The sequence below is a fragment of the Arachis hypogaea genome, chromosome 6, assembly GCF_003086295.3.
Source record: "Arachis hypogaea cultivar Tifrunner chromosome 6, arahy.Tifrunner.gnm2.J5K5, whole genome shotgun sequence".
Taxonomy (NCBI): Eukaryota; Viridiplantae; Streptophyta; class Magnoliopsida; order Fabales; family Fabaceae; genus Arachis; species Arachis hypogaea.
Genome location: NC_092041.1, coordinates 114399228 through 114418300, shown reverse-complemented (window position 1 = coordinate 114418300; position 19073 = coordinate 114399228). Strand labels below are relative to the sequence as shown.

Genomic DNA, 19073 nt, shown 5'->3' with positions numbered 1-19073 from the left:
TATATATATATAAAGTTTAAATTTTTGATGTATTTGTTACATATTTATTAAGATAAAAGTAAAAAAAAAAAAAAAAAAACTAATAATAACAGGACACATCCTAGTTAAATTCTTTGCAATTTGCTACCTAAATTTTATAACTATAAGTCAAGTTGGTACTAATTCTTCTGTGACTAATTTAATCAAGAAAATTTAGTAAGTATAGTTAACACTGTTAATATGTATAGTTAATTAATTGGTGTACAAAATTACAGACATAATCTAGGTCGACAAAAAAAAGAAAACTATTACACAAATTAATCTTTGAAATATTATATTAAGAAAATTAAGATATTCTTAAAGGTGGGTGAATTAAGATGATTTAAGAATGAATTTGTTTATTTTTATTTTTTTTAACTTTCATGTTTTTTTTAAGTCCAACCTATAAAGAGTAAAGCTTAAAAATTAAGTCTAATAGTTATGTAGTAGTAAGGGGCATAGATGCTATAATTTAACCACTATTAAAATTTTTAAATATTATAATCTTAAATTAGTCAATTAATTTTATAATTTGTTTCTTAAATAAGATTATTTTACAATTTAAATTTTGATATGATTTCAAATTTTATATGTTTAGTTTATTCTTTTAATTTTATCTAAATCTTCAAAAGTTAATAATCAAATTAGTTATTTAAAACGAGATGTTCTCCAAATTCGATTCTAAAAAATTTTATCAATTAAACTGATCTTTTAAAGATTATGAATGAATCATATTTGTTTTTCAGTTAATTTATTAACAAATTTCTGTCAACTATTAATAATATGAAATGTTAATGATAGTATACATAACACCTAACATATCAAATTAGACGTTGACTAAATATATTTATAAAAATATATTAATTTAATAGCTCGATCATATTGGGAATAGGGTTTATGTTTGGAAAAAAGAATTAAATTAATATATTTTTATAAATATATTGATCAGTATTCAATTAAACATGTTAAGTATCATGTATATTGTCAATTAATATTTCATAACGTCAATCATTGACAGAAATTATTAATGGTATGACTAAAAAATAAATATAATTAATTTTTAATTTTTGATAAATTAATTTGATTAAAAAAAATTTTAAAAACGAATTTAATTATTAACCTAAATTCTCAATTTTCTGTACCTTAATGACAATGTTAAGAGATTTAGGGTGGATTTAAGTAAATCTTCTAAGTAACTTACTAAAATGACTTTGAAAATATAATTTTTAAAAGTTGTAATAGTTATATTTGGTAAATCAAATTAAAAATAATTTTTAATAAGTATAAATAATAATAATTGTATTTGATAAAATAAATTATAAAATTTAAAAATTTATAATAGACAAAAATATATAAATAAATTTAAATATTTATTAGAATTTAATTTTGATACATTAATAGCATAAAATATTTTACATAATCATTTAATTGCATCTGTTCTTTTAGATAATTATTTACGCAATCAATATGAAAAATAATTATTTTTATTAACATAACACTACGTGATTAGATATATCTATAAAAATATTTTATATTAATAATACATCAAAATTAAGTTTAATTTATTAATATATAAAATTATATTAGATTTTAATTTTAATAAATACAAATTAACTTTAAAAAACTTTTTAAAGTATTTTTAAAACACTTCAAATTTTTAAAAATTATTATAATAACATTAACGGATATTTGGTATTTTCAAATTATAGAAGAATATAAGTCACCAAAAAAATTATAGAAGAATATCTTATCCTTCATGTGAATAGTCAGGAATCAAAAAGATATATATTCATTTTTTTTGTGCTTTTAATGTGTTTTTAATAGCACAGCTGGTTGATGGAAATGCACTTTGTCACCACTTGGATTTGTGTGTTCATGTCTTCATGACTCAAATCCGGATGTTTTTGGGTTAATTTGCAAATACCCAAGGGTATTCTTTTATTGAATTTGAAATTTTCAATTATTTTTTATTACACCCGTAATTCATAACTATATAAATAATAGAGTCAACATTTAATTCGTTCTCTTTCTATTTGTTCAAAGGATAAAACGATTCTTATAAAAAACACGAAAAAATTTCAGCTTTTAACAAAATTATTTAAAAATAATAAAATTATTCTCTTAAAAAAACCGTTAAATGATAACAAAATTAGATTGTGAAGATTTCATTTGTAATTGTGGAGATTTTAAACCTTACAAAAACAAATTTATAATATGACAAACTACTATCACTATTTGAGGTGGAGCCTCACAGTGAGGAAGGAGGTATGACTCTCCTACATTTTAACTTTTTTCATATAAATTATATATAAATTTTAGTTTAATCCTCTTAAAATTTTTGTTTTAGTCTTATTTTACTGTAAAATTAATTTTTAGTTCCTCCTTAAGGCTGCATTTGTTTATAGACACGTGATACTCAGACAGTAACATAGAAATAAAAAATTATATTTGATAAATGAGACATAGACAAAAATATTATGTCATCACTAATTTTTTGTTATTTTTTGTGCGATACTTTTTTTTTTAAAAAGTTTTCATATTATAATTATTTTTTCTTTTTCTGACATCATTTCCGACAACGGTGTTTTTCACTTTTTCCACTTAATCACCACTAGTAAAAGAATTTTTTAAAAATAAACTTATTAATAATTTGTGGCTTTAAAACCCACATAAATTACAAATAAAACTTACACAAAATTAATTAATTTTGGTTACTATTTAACAAAATTTTAATATAAAAATTGTATTGTCCCAAAATAATTGTTATGATCCAAAAAGTCACATTTTTTTACGGAAATCGTCTTGTCTTTCAAAAAAAAAAAAAGACAGAAACCGAATTAGATATTTACTCGTAGAATAATAAGATAAAATTATTCTTTGAAATATAATATAATAAAGTTAATCCCTCACCAAGAACAGAGTAATTATTCTTAAAACATTTTTTATTAAGTAAAAAGTTTTGTACCCTTTATTAATTAAACAAATTTAATTTTTTATTTATTATATTATATATCAATTACCCATATTTAGAATCTTAAAATTTATAATTTATAATTTAAAGGTTAAAATTTAGAATTTAAAATATAAACAGCATTACATTCCCTATTTCTTTCAAAACACAATAGCATTCGTTGTTTCTACTCATTAAATTCTGAACAACAAAATTATCTAATATAAGAAAACATTAAAAAACAAAAAGAATTTATCTTCTTCAAAACTGTAAATGATATCCTAGCATTAAAACTACTATTGTAGTAGAAAAAACAATGATAAATTATTAGAAGGATAAATTTGGGATTTACTTAAATAATAATGATGATGATGTAGTTGGACAGATTCGTTAACAACATGGTGTATTGGTGTCCGATAAGAATGCTCCATAGTTTGCGTTGTCACTGCTGATCTCGGTCCCGTCTCTTCTATCGTTTACAAATATTATTAAAGAAAAACAATTATTTTTACTAATAGATGTTTAAGACATTGACAAAACTACTCATAAAAGAACAAAATTAATGTTACATCTATAAAACATAAATTTTATACAACGAAAATATCCAAAATTTTAAAATTACCCTTATCCTTCGACTTCAACCTCAACATCTCTTTCTTCCTAAATTCCAAACTTTCATCATCTTCCATCACCACCATAGTAGCTAGAATCTCAATTTAACTCTTAAAATCTTTCGATATTACGATTTTAAATGAGTGTATCGATTTTACAAAATTTGTACTAAGTCTGACGATTTTACGATTTAAATCTTGTTAAGATTTTACGTTACACATTTTTTATTTATTTTTTCGATTTCACGTAAAATCTCGATTTTCTCTACCTTATTCACCACTACTTTTTATCATCTCTATTACTCCTCCTCTTCCACCACCACCACCATATCTCTTCTATTTGGTTTTGGTTGGAAAATAAAAAGGGGAAGTGAAGAAGAAAAATCGAAGGAAGAAACAGAAAATACAAAAACTTGCGAGCACGAGTTGTGTTAATAATGCACTGAAAGAAAAGGGAAAAAAAATGGAAAAAGGATTAAAAAGGAAAAAAGAAGTTTGACAGTTTTCTCATCCATCCATTATTGGAACACAAATAAGAATTAAAAAGAAGAGGGATAAACGTATGTATAAGATACACTGACATATTTACAGAATATTCATGTAGAGTTCATTCTTTCTTTTTCACTACCTGGTAGTGGCAGGCAGGATACCCTTGGGAAACTAACAAAATAAACACATAAAAGGATCAGTGGAAACATTCTAATCCAGTTGCTTTCGAGATCTAAATATCTTTACAACAGACCTTTTTTGTTACTTGATCATAATATAATCTCATAAGGTGCAAGCAAGGAGCATCCTTTGGCAGTCTTAGGAATCCTGTTTGTCTTCTATCAAGCATTTCTTGGACAGATTGACTATTGAATCTGCAATGACTCTAGCACTGGATTTCATATAACCACCTGAAACATTACATGGAAAACAAAAAGGGAACCTAATAAACATCTCATAATAAGCTGACAAAATTCTTTTTCTATTTCCAATCTCTGTTTCATTTTTTCTTTTACAAAATCTTGAAAGAAAACAGGAATACTGAAAAAGTTAGTTGAGAATGTTGTCATTTCTACAATAGTTAACTATGACCATCTCCTTTGGGGCATAACTATACCAGCACAGAGGGCCAATATCAGGTTTAGAAGAAACTAACAATAACAATTCATCTAACTAAAATGATAAACCGAAGAGATCAAAAAGGGGTTTAATGTCTCATATCTACAACCGATGTGTCCCACGCACAACACACAATTCTCTTTTAAATTCTTTTAGCTTATCATATTATGAGTGTTTCTAAGATTTCAACACAATAGATGATTAGAAAGATAATATGGAAAATGGCCTTTCAATGGTGAAGGGAAGCCTCTGGCACACTGGCTGGAGATGTCACCACTCACCCACATGGCCAAGAGGACATGGTTTGTTTTATGGAATTAGCAGTGTGAAAATTTGTAGAGGTTAGACCCACGGGAGTGTTTCAAGGTAAATATGTGTTAGGAACCCAGCCATATGGGACAGATGAAAAATATAGCAAACCTGACGTGAGCATGACAATAGGAATGTTCTTCTCACGAGCAAACCGAAAAACTTTCTCATCTCTGAGGGTAATCCCATCAGGACTAATCTGCAAGTACAAAATAGCACAAGAACCAGCTATGGTAAGTGACAAGAATCAACTGCAACATAACTCAGATAATGACCAACTCTTATTATGTTGAAACTTGAAACTATAGATGAAGAGCAAATGACCACTGAAGTTGAAATAAATTAACATTTTACAGCAATAAAGTGAATCTAATAACAAGATTACCTTTAGCCTTCCTAATGGATCACCATCTAAGATGTCAGTTCCGGCATTGTAAACTATCAACTCAGGGTCAAAGCTACGCCCAGCAACCTTAAAATCACATTGACATGAAAAACATTAAGTAAAAATAAAGGGGTTCATCAACCAAAAAGGGGTAGGACTTAAATAACATAACTTCGTCAAGTGATAAACAATTTTGAAAATAAATGCCTTATAAACATACGTGAAGGAGTAAAATTTCCTTCCCTTTGATGTTTAAATAACGAAGGGAAAAGTAAGAGAAGGCACATCACGAACCAAACTGGATAGCTATTATAGTTGGAACTTGGATACTTCAATACTGTATAGCTATAGCAAGGAAAACATTGCTTAAATATAAGGATACCTAGTCCTAGTTCTGCAGTAAAAAACTCATGCCGAAAGTACGAGAGAAAACAAGGCTTTTAGTGAGAATGTAATATACCTCTAGTGCTTCATCTAATTTCTGCAGGTAATCTTCCGTGAGTGTCCCACTCTGAAAGTTCAATAATAGAGAAAAAAAATTGTTCATATAAGCAAAGCACAAGACAGGTATTCACATTTTAACTGAAATAGTGAATATACCTTCACTTCAACTTTCTGATTTATGTAGTTCCTTGCCTCATAATCCTAATATTACAAAATGATAAGGAAATTGTAAGAAGTTTGGTAAGCTGCTACCACCACAATAAATTGATTATAGCCACAACAGAATATATGCACATTCTAAAATAAAATCAAATAACAATTGATTATTGCTGAACACCTTCAAAAACATATTTAGGCCTTTTCCCTAATATGTAGAACATTGTTATCTAGAAGGCATAACAATCCATTTCCAAGACATTTTTTGGCAGCACAATTTTGCTGGCGTCCTGTATACTTCATTGTTTCAACTCATTGGCAGATACAAACAGATATGCATGGCATGTTAAGCTTGACATAAATGACATTTTCTAACAATTAAAATATATTTTAAATTATTGCTTAAAAGGTCAGCACAAAAAAGAAATATAAACCCCACAAATAATAGCTGACAACAATATGGAGTTTAGTAGATCAACCCCAAAAACATTTGCAGTTCAGTACCATGAACAAAGATAGAGGAATACCAAAGAAAATCTAATAGAAACAATTAGAAAGGACATTGATCTAAATAAACTTTCAGAAAATTCAGGTTTTAACAAAGCCATAATACTTAATAGTATTGCTTGATCTATGTATCTTGAACCATCTAATGACATTGATTAAAAGAGCAAAACACTCATCCTTCCAACCACCACAAAGGACATGATAAACCAAATGTATGGTAAAAGCCACAAGACACTGGCAGCATGTCTGATGTCATGCAGTGACGATGAATAAATAAGCCAAATGTGAAAAGGGGAAATTAGAGAAAATCACTTCAAAATTATGAACACAAAACAAACAAAGGAGCAGATAGCTCACCAAAGGGTATATTCCAGGGTTGTACATGTCCAAAATGTAGACTCGGCCTGCCATTACACAGTCTTTTCAGTGAAAATCCTAAAAGGTAAGAAGTCAGACAACAGAAGGAGAAATTTTGGTGGCCATACTATCATAGGCAAAGTCTGTTTCATGGCCATTTCCTTGATGTGCATCAAGATCAATGATCATCACCCTAAAGATTTTGCAGACAGTTAGAAGATAATTCTAATTTGCACGTGTTAAGAGCATGTCCTAGCTTGCAATTATAAAGCCTAAACAACAGTTATACTACCTTGATATATTCAACCGAACCAAAGCAAAGTGGATGCAAAGAGAAATATCTGCATAAGCACAAAATCCACCTCCTTTTTCTGCAGAGCAATGATGAAATCCTCCTCCTACGTTAATGGCCCATCCTCTCTCTTTTGCAAGTTTTGCAGACAAAATAGTTCCACCAACCTACTGCAGTAATAAGAATAAGACCTGAATTTCGGAGAAGCTAAACAGACAAAACAAGGAAAATGAACAAGGAAAAAGAAAGTTACTTCACCTGCTTCCGGAATGGATGAAGAACTTTTTGTTGCACAAGACAATTGGGAAATAACCCCACCGGAGGGACCTACGTTTATTATTCTATATCAGTGAATATTTAGCATGTCAACTGCAAAAAGTTCCAGCAATTACCAATTTTGTACAAAACAACAAAATAATAAAAAACAAATACACAAAAGCGTTCCAATAAATATGTAAGTTTATTTTCTTGATTTCTTCCTATTGTACAAAAGGAAAGATAAAGACTAACTACATACCCTTTCATGCAAGGGCACCATAAGTAATGAAAATCAAGGAATGAGAAATATCAACAACAAAAGAGTAAATGGCTACCTCAAGCCTAAAAGTGATGAAGTACCTCAATTATTGTAGCCACATTTGAACTTTCCTTCAGGCTATTCAAGTACGATTCTGAGTGCACCTTTGACAACAAAAAAAAAAATTAAGAGTAAAGAAAGAAATGGAATTAGCACTAGTCCTTCAGAATATATATATTTTTAAGAAAGGGTACCTTTTCTTCTTCAGAAAGGAGTGCAGTAAGAAAGTTAACTAGTCATTTAAAATAACTTAACAGCCATAAATACAACAAGGTAATGATATTATTACAAGTGTAGTTAAGGTACCGAAAAATGGAAAGTACAGTACTCATAATTTGGGGACTCAAAATGGTTTCCCTCCTTTCCCCCTCTTTTTGATAGATAATTAAGGTTATCTAATATCTAATGACCAAAGAAAATGTTCTTCACCAGTACTATGATCAGCTCTAGTTGACAACACTCAACTGTATGATTGGTTGCCAGAAAAATTTTCAGTCCTTAAACAACAATTTTACAAGGGAAAAATAAAGAAGAAAACGTATATGTAAAGCATAAAATTATAAATTATATATAGTCAAAGCTCCAGTGTTTCCCAATCTCACTGCTCTTACCTTTCAGTTCACATATCATCTTCCACTCCATATAACAAAATGTGCTAACGTGCTTAATTATTTCACAGCAATAGACACACAAACGAAAAAAATTGACAGGCATCAAGTGAGTCATAGTCGAATTTACTATTGCCTTTTTATAAGAATAATATATACAATTTTGAAATAAAATTAATTATTAATCAGTGTAGCTTGTTTGGATTAAGTTTCGAATATATATAAATGAGTGCTTTGTATGATATTTTTTACTCGTAGATCAAGCATTCAAGCCAATGCAAACTCCTAAAAAAGTTAATTACACAGTGATTACCACTAAAAGATCATCCTTTGAAGCTTCAAGAGGCTCAACAATGCATTTCTTATCCAGAACACCAAACGACACTAGGAATCTACAAACTCGCCCCCATTTAGAAGAATCAAACGGGTGCCTACACCAATTCATAATGCACTATTAATTGAAGAAAATAATAATTCAATCACCAGTGTTTAGAAAGAAAAAAGCTAAAAAAAAAAATCCTTACAGTTTCTCAATGCCGAGAAAGGATATGTCATAAGATGCAGAATAGATAATCGGAACCTGAATTGCACAAAAACCTAACTAAGTTCAAATAAACCACAAGTACTAGTGTGTGTTTTGTAGTGTTGTTACTTCTTAGTTCATACCTTGGAGCGAGGCACATCGAAGTAGAGCTTGCTCGAGAAGATGCGGTTGCGCTGAACGGGGTCGTTTACTGATGAAGAAGACATCGTAAACGACGTCGGTTTGGACAGACGGCGGAATCTGACGGCAGCTGCTGCGACAGTGATGAACGCGAGAACAAAAGCGGAGGTGTAAGGGAAGCGAGTCAACTCAGTAACGAATTTTTTGATGAAAGTGAAACTCATGAATCGGTGGAACTTTCCTAGCTCGTTCTTGAACTCGGACTGCGGAAGCGATAACTGATAAGAACTTATCAATGGCAAAATGGAATGTTCGACGAGTTAACTCGCTCCGAGTTCAACTCGACAGATGTTGATGACTCACTCGATAGAACAACTAGTTTTTGCAACACGTGGACAATTTTCCTTTTTTAATTATTATTTAGTTATTTAATTATACAAAGATATTCTTAAAAACTCTTTTATTTTTGTTATTGAGTAAGGAGTATTTTATTATTAATTGAACAAATTTTAATTTTTTATTTGTTATATTTTATATCAATAATATAAATTTAAAACAATAATTTACCAATAAGTTAATCAATTTTTTTATAAGAATATAAATGAAACAAATTTATCGAAGGATCGTGTCCATAAAAAAAAGGATTAATTATAATTTTAGTATACCAATTTTAAATGACTAAGATGATAAATTCACGTGGCTAATTAACAGACATGTAGGGAAAAGGGAGAGTTACATCATGTTGATACTTTTATTTTATTTTTAATATAAAAAAAAATTTAGTCTTTAATTATAACAATAACTTAAAAATTAAATACATGGCTGGGCATGCATCACAATTAAATATATAATGCATTAACACCTATCAAATTAAATGTGGATCGTGCATACTCATACATTGATGAGGAAAAAAGAAGAATAATGTGTATATATATATATAAAACGTTTTTTAGGAGAATTTTATCAAAACAGCGATACTTTCTTAAAATATTTATGAGTTTGAAAGAAGTTTGGGAGAAGACCCCAAACCTGCTCTTTTTTAGCACATACGCAATCTAGGATCCAATGTTCTTAGAAAAAAATAAATATAAAAACGTTTATTTTTTCTAAAATAATTTACTTATAAAAATCACATCAACAGCAGAATTAGCTACAATTTTATTTTTTAATTTTTAATATAAATTATTATTCTTTTTAAAATACTCATAATTTATATTTAAACATAAAACTATGGAATTTTCCATGATTTTACATTTATTTGTAAAAATTTTAAAATATTCATGATTTATATTAAAAATAAAAAACAAAATTATAGCTATTTTACTTTTAGGATAATCTAATAATTTTGGTGTTGACATAATTTATATAAGTAAATTATTCTTTTATATAAATATATGAAATTGATATAATACAAGCTTATGTAAAAGTAAATTGTTTAATTACATTTTCAATGATATTCAATTTATACAAAATTTCGCACATAATTTATTAAAAGATATATAAGTACAAGTTAGCAGTTAAATTGAAAAAAATGTCATCTCATAAAATTCTTCTAATAATATTTAAGAATAATGTTACATATTAAATTTTTTTTATTTAATATCAACAAAAAATTGTTATTGATAGATTTTTTTAAATTTTATTATTTAATTAGATTAGATTTAGTTGATAAAAAAATTTAAATATGTAATTTTACTCAATATTTAACTTAGTTCTTAAATTTATATGTAAATTTTAATTTAATTCTTGAAATTTTAATTGCTTGATTTGCTTTCATTTAATTTTTAAAATTTGTAAAACATGACTCACATTAATCTTTAAGATAATTTTTGACATACAAACATTAATAAAGTAGTGATATAAACAATTATATATCACGTTAATTTTTAGTTTTAACGTTCAAGTAGTCTAAAAATGACGTCGTATTATATATTAAAAAGTTTTATAATAAATACTACTCACGATATTATTTTTAAATGATTTGAGTACTAAAATTAAAATAATATTATTTTACAAAATCAAATATAATATCTGACTGTTTATGTCAATATTTTATTAATATTTATGTATAAAAATCATTTTAAAACTAATATAAGTTATTTTTATAAATATAAAAATTAAATAAAAATAATTAAAATTTAAAAAACTAAATTGAGACTTAGTACAAATTTAGAGATCAGATCAAAGTATTTTCTCTATCATTCTGTCATTGAGGTATTAGTTTGTGGTGATGGATGCTACGTCATCATCAAACGTTGGGTTGATGCAATCCTATCTCTTGTATTCAGGTTTCTTCTGTGTAATGGATTATATTGTTGGACTATAACTCATTCAGATTGATAATTCAACCAAAAGGACAAACTCTTAGTGTGTTATGTTTATCAAATACATCATGATTAGAAATATGAGGATGATTTTTTTTTGGAATATACCACTTGTTCATATCTTAATTCAATACTATAATTCAGACTCAAGTAAGTTAAAAAGGTCTAATCCAAAGTCGGACTCAAATAAGTAATTACCCCTAAAATCTCTCATCAATTTTTTACTTTTAGAAGCAATATCTCAACAACTCTAAAATAAAGGGCTAGTTATCTGCCTTCAGAAGTGGAACTACTCCAATGGTGATTATTGAATCACCATTATAAATACATTGACACACTCAGGTAAAACTAAGTTCCAATACTCTCAAAACCTGCTACTCCTTTGCTAATTAGGCATCGGAGCGTGTTTATATATACCACCCCCATTCTTCAAAACGCATAAAACCACCTTTCACGGACGTTTGGGCCAATCCTTCAAACCCAATCCACCCATCTCAGGTTACTTACATAACACCACTGTATTATAAAAATTAGTTAAAAATTATAAATTCAAAATTTTTATAGAAAATAATATTTTTAGAATTAGACCAACTAGACTTGAATTAATAAAAAATCAATCACTAAATCGATCCATTGCATTAAAAAAAAATCCTTGTAGCAAGTTATGGAAAACCATTGAATCAACCCTTTTTCTAGTAGAAAATTAGTTGAAATTTTAAAAAATATATAATATATATAAATATATTATTTTAATATTTATATTTTTTAGTTAACTCTTTAATTTTTTTGTTTTCAAATTATTGACAGAAAAGTTGGTCATTTTTTTTCTCTTTTCTGATAATTTTAACATTAACTTTAAAAAAATGTTGGTAATACAGTCTTTTAGTAATAATTATGAGTATTGTGGACTTGGCTTTTTATTTATAAACATATACAACCTCTATATATATGGGAAAAAAAAAGCTCAACTGAAAGATCAGAAAAAGCAAACACAGAGAGAAGAGATTTTTCAAGAAGAAATAACAAGTTGCTCATCATCAATCATTGTGAGCTATTCATTTCTAATCATTCTGCACTTACAGACATGGCTGATGATTATGATTCCCCTGTAAGTTTTTATTTATTGTTAAAAGAATGTTTCACTAATTATCTTCGTAATAAAGTTTACATAATTTCTTAGTTAACAGGCTGTATATGATGTAATCCTACCATTTTTACTCATATACTCTTATTACTTTAATTTATGCGCATATCATATATACGCTTGTACTATACCAAATATATATAAATATTATTATTCACTTTGTTTTCTCTTAAACGAGAGTCTTTATCACTCAAGTTTTGTAAAACTTCTATTGAAACCATTTATTGGAACCATTTATTTTGTATTTGATAAATAAAAAATCTGAGTTAATAATGGTCAAATTAATTATCAAAAGATAGGTTATTTTTTAATTATATCTCAAAAAAAATTTATCAATTAAATTAGTTTTTTAAATATTATAAATTAATTATTTTTATTTTTCCGTCATTTAATTAATAATTTTCGCATTCAATTAATAATTTTCGCTAATGATAGATAATATAAAACATAATACCTACTATGTCCAATTAGATGCTAAATAAATATCTTTATAAAAATCTATTAATTTTTTCTAATTAAAAAAATATCATATTCTTAATATAACCTAACAACACTAAAATTGATAGATTTTTATAAATATATTTGTTCTATCAATTAGATTTACTAGATGTCATATATGATATGAGTTAACATTTTATATCATCAATCGTTGACGAAAACTGATAAGTGAGTGATTGAAAAATAAAAATGATTAATTTATAATTTTTGAATGACTAATTTAATTGATACAATTTTTTAAGAACAAATTTAAAAAATGAGTCATCTTTTAAAGACTAATTATTTGACTATTAACCGTAAAAAATATAAAGTATTTGTGTTTTTGATTTTCAAAAATTAAGATACTTTTAAAAATACTTAAAGTAATTTTTTTAAAGTTAATTAGTATTTATAAAAATTAAAAAATCTAATATAATTTTATTTATTAATAAATATTCAAAATTATTATTATATTTATGTCTAGCATGGTTTTTTTATTTTAAAAATAATTTTATCAAATATAATTGTTATTATTTATATTTAATAAAATTATTTTTAATTTGATTTTACTAAATATAATAATACTGCAATTTTTAAACAAATTATCTTTTAAAAGACAGTTTAAATAACCTACTCTCAAAAAATGAAAATTTTACTAAACAAAACATAAGTGGTTTGCACTTTGTTATGGTCTGATGATATCATGATGAATATGAAGTTTTGTGATGAAATTTTACTAAACTCTATTTATAAAGTTAAAAAAATTCCAAAAATCAGCACTTTTATTAAAATTTAGTTAATATTTAATTATTAAAAAATATATAATTTTATATTATTAAAAATATTAATAATAACAGAAGTCACACCTATTACTCCTGTATAGAGTTTTCTAAACCTGCAAATCACGCTTATCATACTCCAATAACAAAAGTCACACCTATCACGTTTACATAACAGAACTGACATAACCGAACCTAACTTTCTATAATTAACTCTGCTGACTCACCTTCTTGAAACTTCTTTGCTGACTCACCTCATATACTAATGAACAGAATATAGGGGACACAATATGTAAGGTTTTGATGCCATTCATGGCTATGATTGAAGTCTTCATGATTGCTGTCGCTAATTGTTTCAACTATCAATCAAGATGTGTTGCTAAAAATCACAAACCTTACTACAATTATGAGGATCTCGCTCGCCTTGCTCAAGAAACCAGATGTAATTTTATTTTTTTTCTTTTTGAGAAATTCTATATTTTTTACGTAATATAAAATTCGCGGTTCCGCTACTTTACCAATAGCATATCTGCCAACTTCTGCCAACTCTTATTTATAATTATATTTTATAGAAGTGTCTTTGTGGATGTGTCTAATAAAAATGTATTTTTTATGGTTGTGTTTAATAGAAGTATCTTTATAGATATATTTTTTTAGATGTGTCTCTTTATATATGTATTTAAAATATAATAATTAATTATTATTAGCAATAAGTTGGCAGATAATATGTTGGTACCTTATACTTTTCTTAAAATTTGTATTCTATATTATTTGATAATAAAGAAAGTGCGGAGATTTTTGTTTTTTAATTAATGATGCAGTTACTATTAATGAAGTGGAGGCATTGTATGTGCTGTTTAAGAGGTTAAGTAGCTCCATAATTGATGATGGTTTCATTCACAAGGTAACTAACTTTCAAGCATATATGATATATATATACTCTTTTAATTCCTTTTACTCTAGCTTATGATGTCTCCAATATTATTCGAGTTAATGTGATGATATAATAGTTATATGATTTCGTCCGATATAATTGTAGGAGGAACTTCAATTGGCTTTATTCCAAACAACTAATGGAGAATATCTTTTCCTAGATCGAGTAAGTAATAATTTTCTGATGGGTAATGCTAGGTAGACAAAAAAAAAGCTAGAACTTGTCTTATTTAGCATTAATTAATTATCGCGATAATTAATTAATGCTAAATAAGACAAGTTATGGCTGTTTTTGGCCGATTTTTTTTATTACCAAATATTTCCGTTTTCGGATATAGAAATGTCGAAGGACGAACTGAATTTATTATTTTTTATTAGTAATATTTTAAAATATAAACTAAAAAATATATTATTAAATTATTAAACTAAAAAAATTACACTAATGACTAAAAATACTAAATAACTAAAAATAATAAATTTTTACAGATTTTTAAACTTTTTTATTTTAATTTTTTTAACATTAACATTAGAACTAATAATAGATAAGATAATAATTATCCACAATGCTTTGAACACGCACATACATATATATAATTAGGAATGATAATAGTTTGATGTAGAAACTTTTAATTTGTTCTTAATATTTGTGAAAATATTTTTTGTTATTTTTAAAATTTAACTCAAAACATTTTAGTTACAATTTAAAGTATTTACTATTTTGGAGAATTTTTTATTTTTTTATTTATTACACATATTTAATAAATAAGAAAATTAGAATAATAGACAGTGATACATTAGTTAATACACTAATACTAATAATGTTTTAAACTAATTTGTTTCTTCAACTGTTTAGGTATTTGACCTTTTTGACGAGAAAAGCAACGGTGTTATCGAGTTTGACGAATTTGTCCACACGCTCAGTATTTTCCATCCTTATGCTCCTCTAGAAGAAAAAATTGATTGTAATATTCAAATATTCATGAAAGAAAAATAATATATTCTCCTAAATTACATCTTAATTTTTTAAGAAGAAAGGTTTTTATTATTTTTAATATATTTTAAATAATAATATATTTTACCTTTACTTTATAAAAAAATTATAAGGATAATTAAAAATAACTAGAAAAAATTAAAATCTAACTAGGATGATTTTGCAGATGCATTTAAGCTTTATGATATACGGAAAAGTGGATTTATCGAGCGAGAGGAAGTGAGTGTCCAAGTTCATCATGTTCATTATATATGATGAGTTTTATTATTAATTAGTAGCTCATGTAATTAAGTTGTTCTACCTTACTTTAATTTTAGCTGAAGCAAATGGTGAAAGCCATGTTGATGGAATCTGATATGAACCTTTCCGACGATCTTCTTGAAGCTATTGTTGACAAGGTTAGCTTCTATCTAAATACGAAAAATTTAGCTTTCATAGATAGGTTATTCATTTTACAAGCAACATGGTTATATTGATGTAAAATATCTTTTGTTTTTGGATAAATATATTTTTTATCCCTAAAGTTTGACAAAAATTTTAAAAATATCCTTAAATTTTATTTTGTTTCAATTTTGTCCCAAAAGTTTTTAATTTGCATCAAATATACCATCGACAACTAAATTTTTAAAAAAATTTAAGACCAATCTAATAATAATGCATTAAAATTATGCTTGGTTTGCTTGTATTGAAGGTTATTCTTATGAAATTGTTGTTGAATTGGTCTTAAATTTTTTGAAAAATTAGCCGTAAGGGGTATATTTGATGCAAATCAAAAACTTTTGGGACAAAATTGAAACAAAATAAAACTTAGGGGTATTTTTGAAAATTTTGTCAAACTTTAAGGACAAAAAATATATTTTACCATTTGTTTTTATATGATTTAATTACTCTATTAGTCTTTATAGTTTTACTAAATTTTTAATTAGGTCATTAAATATTTTTTTTCTTTCTATTGATAAATTCCTACCACTGTTTTTAATTTTATAATTAGATCCTTTATAATGTAGCAAATATTAGAATTAACTAAATACTTTTTCGCAAATTGAAGGTATTCATAATTAAAAACTTAACTAGATCTTTGACCGTATGTATTTTGGAAAAAAAAATATTTTATTAATTTTAATATTTTTGACATGAAAAAGATTTACTTATAAAATTAAAAGTATTATAGATATTCAATTGAAAAAAAAATATAAGAACCTAATTAAAAATTTGATGATAATAACTAACAAAATAATTAAATTTTTTTATATTAATATATATTTTAATACTTAATAATCATATAATTTTATCAGTATATAATATATTTTTTGTTACCATCCACTTTTTTTGATTTGTCTAAATGTATGTTTTATGTTTTGGTGATGCTACATGATTAAATTATTTTAGTAATTAAATTCAACCAAGTTAGTCTAATAATTTAAGAATGGACTGAAATTTTAATTAAAAAAAAAGAAGAGAATAAAAATAATACTTAATTAGACTTAACTACAAAAATTTTAAGGATTAGAGGTAATCAATACATTTGAATACAAATGGTATAAAAATGTATTGATTCAAAGAAACAGTAATAAGTGACAATTGAATTGATGAAATAATCTAGGGAAAAAAAAGACTCATATCAATTGAGATGTTAATTTCCTTGTCATTTATAAGAAGGAACATTGTGTTCTATATGTAGACAATTGCTGATGCCGATAAGGATAGGGATGGTAAAATCAGTAAAGAAGATTGGAAAGTTTTTGTGAGTAGAAATCCATCCATATTGAAGAACATGACACTTCCTTATTTGAAGTAAGTAAAAATAATGTCATATCCTCTATATATAGTTTCCATTTTCTCATGGAGAAATGCTAACTGAAATTCCAAGTAACTTTGTGTTAACTATTATGTCTTTTCACAGGGACATCACATGTATATTTCCAAGTTTTATTTTCAAATCAGAGGCTGAAATTTGATTTAAAGAAAAAAAAAGGTAATTAGTAACAAATAATGGCTTGGAGACTAAAGTGTTCCATGAAATAATTATTTGGATCTGATTTGAAGTATGACCTAAGGACAGTAGAAATAGAATTTTTTTGGTGAAGAGTGAAAATTATAATTAATTTTTTTTAGGAAAGTATGTATTGCATATGATATCTTTATTTGTTTTAATATTTTTTTCCATTATTAAAAAAATTTTTTTACTCTTTGTTGAAAAATACTTTTCACCACAACATTATCCTAATAAAAATTTGGTAAATAAAAAAGTTACAAGTTAAAACTCGTATATATGAGATGTTCAGTCGTCATTAACAAGGATTAACTGGTCGTAAAATTTTTGGACTACTAAATGGTTATAGTAATAAAATATATTTTTTATTTTTTTTAAATTATCAAATAATTCTTTTCAAAATTAAATAATATATAAAGAATTAATTAATAAATAAAATAAAATAAAAAATTATTTGACAATTATTAAAAAAATATGATTTATTATTTGTCCCATCACTAATCCACAAAATTTTTGTGACGAATTTTTGTGAAACTGTGAGGATAAGCTAATAAATTATATCTCAAATATCATAATTTTTTCGTCTTTATCTAGGGATTTCAGGTTGATTCTCACTCTTAACTTTACAGGAAAAAAATAAAAATAAAAGAAGAAGCTGTGAGGGTAAGGTTGATTCAATCTCCTTTGATGGAAGGCCATAAAGATGATCACATAAATTGTTCATTACCGTTTTAAACAACATTTGCGGCAATTCCGAATGCATTTGTCCCTTTTAAATGAATGGGCACATAGCAAATTAAACTTCATTCCATCTTATGACAAAGGCAATAAACATGACAACTACATCTACTTATGCCAAATCACAAGGTCGTCTATGGTTCTACAACGAATTTTGTAGTTAAATGTAACTTTGTTAGAGAAAGTCTATTATAGATAACCAACTTGAGTAGTCGAGTGGTCAGCTCACTCGTCGTTTAAATAAGTGTCGAGAGTTTGAATCACGCTTTATGCATGTAGCAATCTATTGATCGGTGACAGACTCTTGAATAGAGCTCCGATCCACGACGAATTAGTCTTTAACCTCTCGAATTAAGAAATACTATGGACAACCAAAATAAATAGTAAAAATACGAAATTAATAATTAAAAATTATTAAATAATAATTTAATCAAATTATTTAACAGTTTTTAATCATTATTTTTTTATAAAATCAATTATATATAAGTCCCCACTATTACGAAAACTTACTAATTATATTTCTTTAAGCATCATATAATAATCCTCAATTTGATAAATTCGATAAGTCCACACTTTCACAGACTGATATCGCAGCTTCAAAGTTCATACAATTGGTACGAGCAAGTAACATGTGATATCAACACCGTTACATAAATTGTAAATTACCAATAAATTTGGATTTGAAGTTTGAACATTACAATTACACATT

At 26.1% G+C, this 19073-nt stretch overlaps 2 protein-coding genes across 11 annotated transcripts; one reads left to right on the top strand and one right to left on the bottom strand.

The window, feature by feature from the left end:
- Window positions 1-4097: 4097 nt before the first annotated feature.
- On the bottom strand, window positions 4098-9367 carry LOC112755933 (histone deacetylase 2). Of its 4 annotated transcripts, XR_011862705.1 has the most exons (15): window positions 8988-9330; window positions 8846-8901; window positions 8635-8752; window positions 7755-7817; window positions 7395-7463; window positions 7137-7303; window positions 6973-7037; window positions 6845-6891; window positions 5981-6025; window positions 5841-5891; window positions 5675-5725; window positions 5381-5467; window positions 5107-5194; window positions 4322-4478; window positions 4098-4239 (listed from the first exon to the last, which is right to left on the bottom strand). XR_011862705.1 is itself a non-coding variant. In XM_025804276.3 (13 exons), exons 1-13 carry the CDS (start codon window positions 9207-9209, stop codon window positions 4387-4389), a joined length of 1170 nt encoding a protein of 389 aa, XP_025660061.1. In that variant the 5' UTR covers window positions 9210-9330; the 3' UTR covers window positions 4098-4386. The 4 variants fall into 4 exon arrangements, 1 of the variants encoding a protein (XP_025660061.1); XR_003179109.3 differs by lacking the exon at window positions 5675-5725 and having other exon boundaries at window positions 8988-9367; XR_011862704.1 differs by having other exon boundaries at window positions 4098-4478.
- Window positions 9368-12267: 2900 nt separating this feature from the next.
- Window positions 12268-18706, top strand: LOC112755932 (calcineurin B-like protein 10). Of its 7 annotated transcripts, none has more exons than XM_025804273.3 (10): window positions 12268-12417; window positions 13983-14151; window positions 14546-14613; window positions 14749-14808; window positions 15496-15604; window positions 15800-15852; window positions 15951-16031; window positions 17315-17427; window positions 17537-17608; window positions 18256-18706. In XM_025804273.3, exons 1-9 carry the CDS (start codon window positions 12394-12396, stop codon window positions 17589-17591), a joined length of 732 nt encoding a protein of 243 aa, XP_025660058.1. In that variant the 5' UTR covers window positions 12268-12393; the 3' UTR covers window positions 17592-17608; window positions 18256-18706. The 7 variants fall into 7 exon arrangements, with proteins under 7 accessions (XP_025660058.1, XP_025660057.1, XP_072053869.1 ...); XM_025804272.3 differs by having other exon boundaries at window positions 14531-14613; XM_072197768.1 differs by lacking the exon at window positions 17537-17608.
- Window positions 18707-19073: the final 367 nt, after the last annotated feature.

Coding starts and splice junctions, on each gene's coding strand:
- LOC112755933 (XM_025804276.3), bottom strand. CDS start 9,209: ATGAGTTTCACTTTCATCAAAAAATTCGTTACTGAGTTGACTCGCTTC. Junction 7,038..7,136: donor GTTCGGTTGAATATATCAAG/GTAGTATAACTG, acceptor CAAAATCTTTAG/GGTGATGATCATTGATCTTG. Junction 5,468..5,840: donor AATTAGATGAAGCACTAGAG/GTATATTACATT, acceptor TGTGATTTTAAG/GTTGCTGGGCGTAGCTTTGA.
- LOC112755932 (XM_072197767.1), top strand. CDS start 12,394: ATGGCTGATGATTATGATTCCCCT. Junction 14,809..15,495: donor AATATCTTTTCCTAGATCGA/GTAAGTAATAAT, acceptor TCAACTGTTTAG/GTATTTGACCTTTTTGACGA. Junction 15,605..15,799: donor TCTAGAAGAAAAAATTGATT/GTAATATTCAAA, acceptor ATGATTTTGCAG/ATGCATTTAAGCTTTATGAT.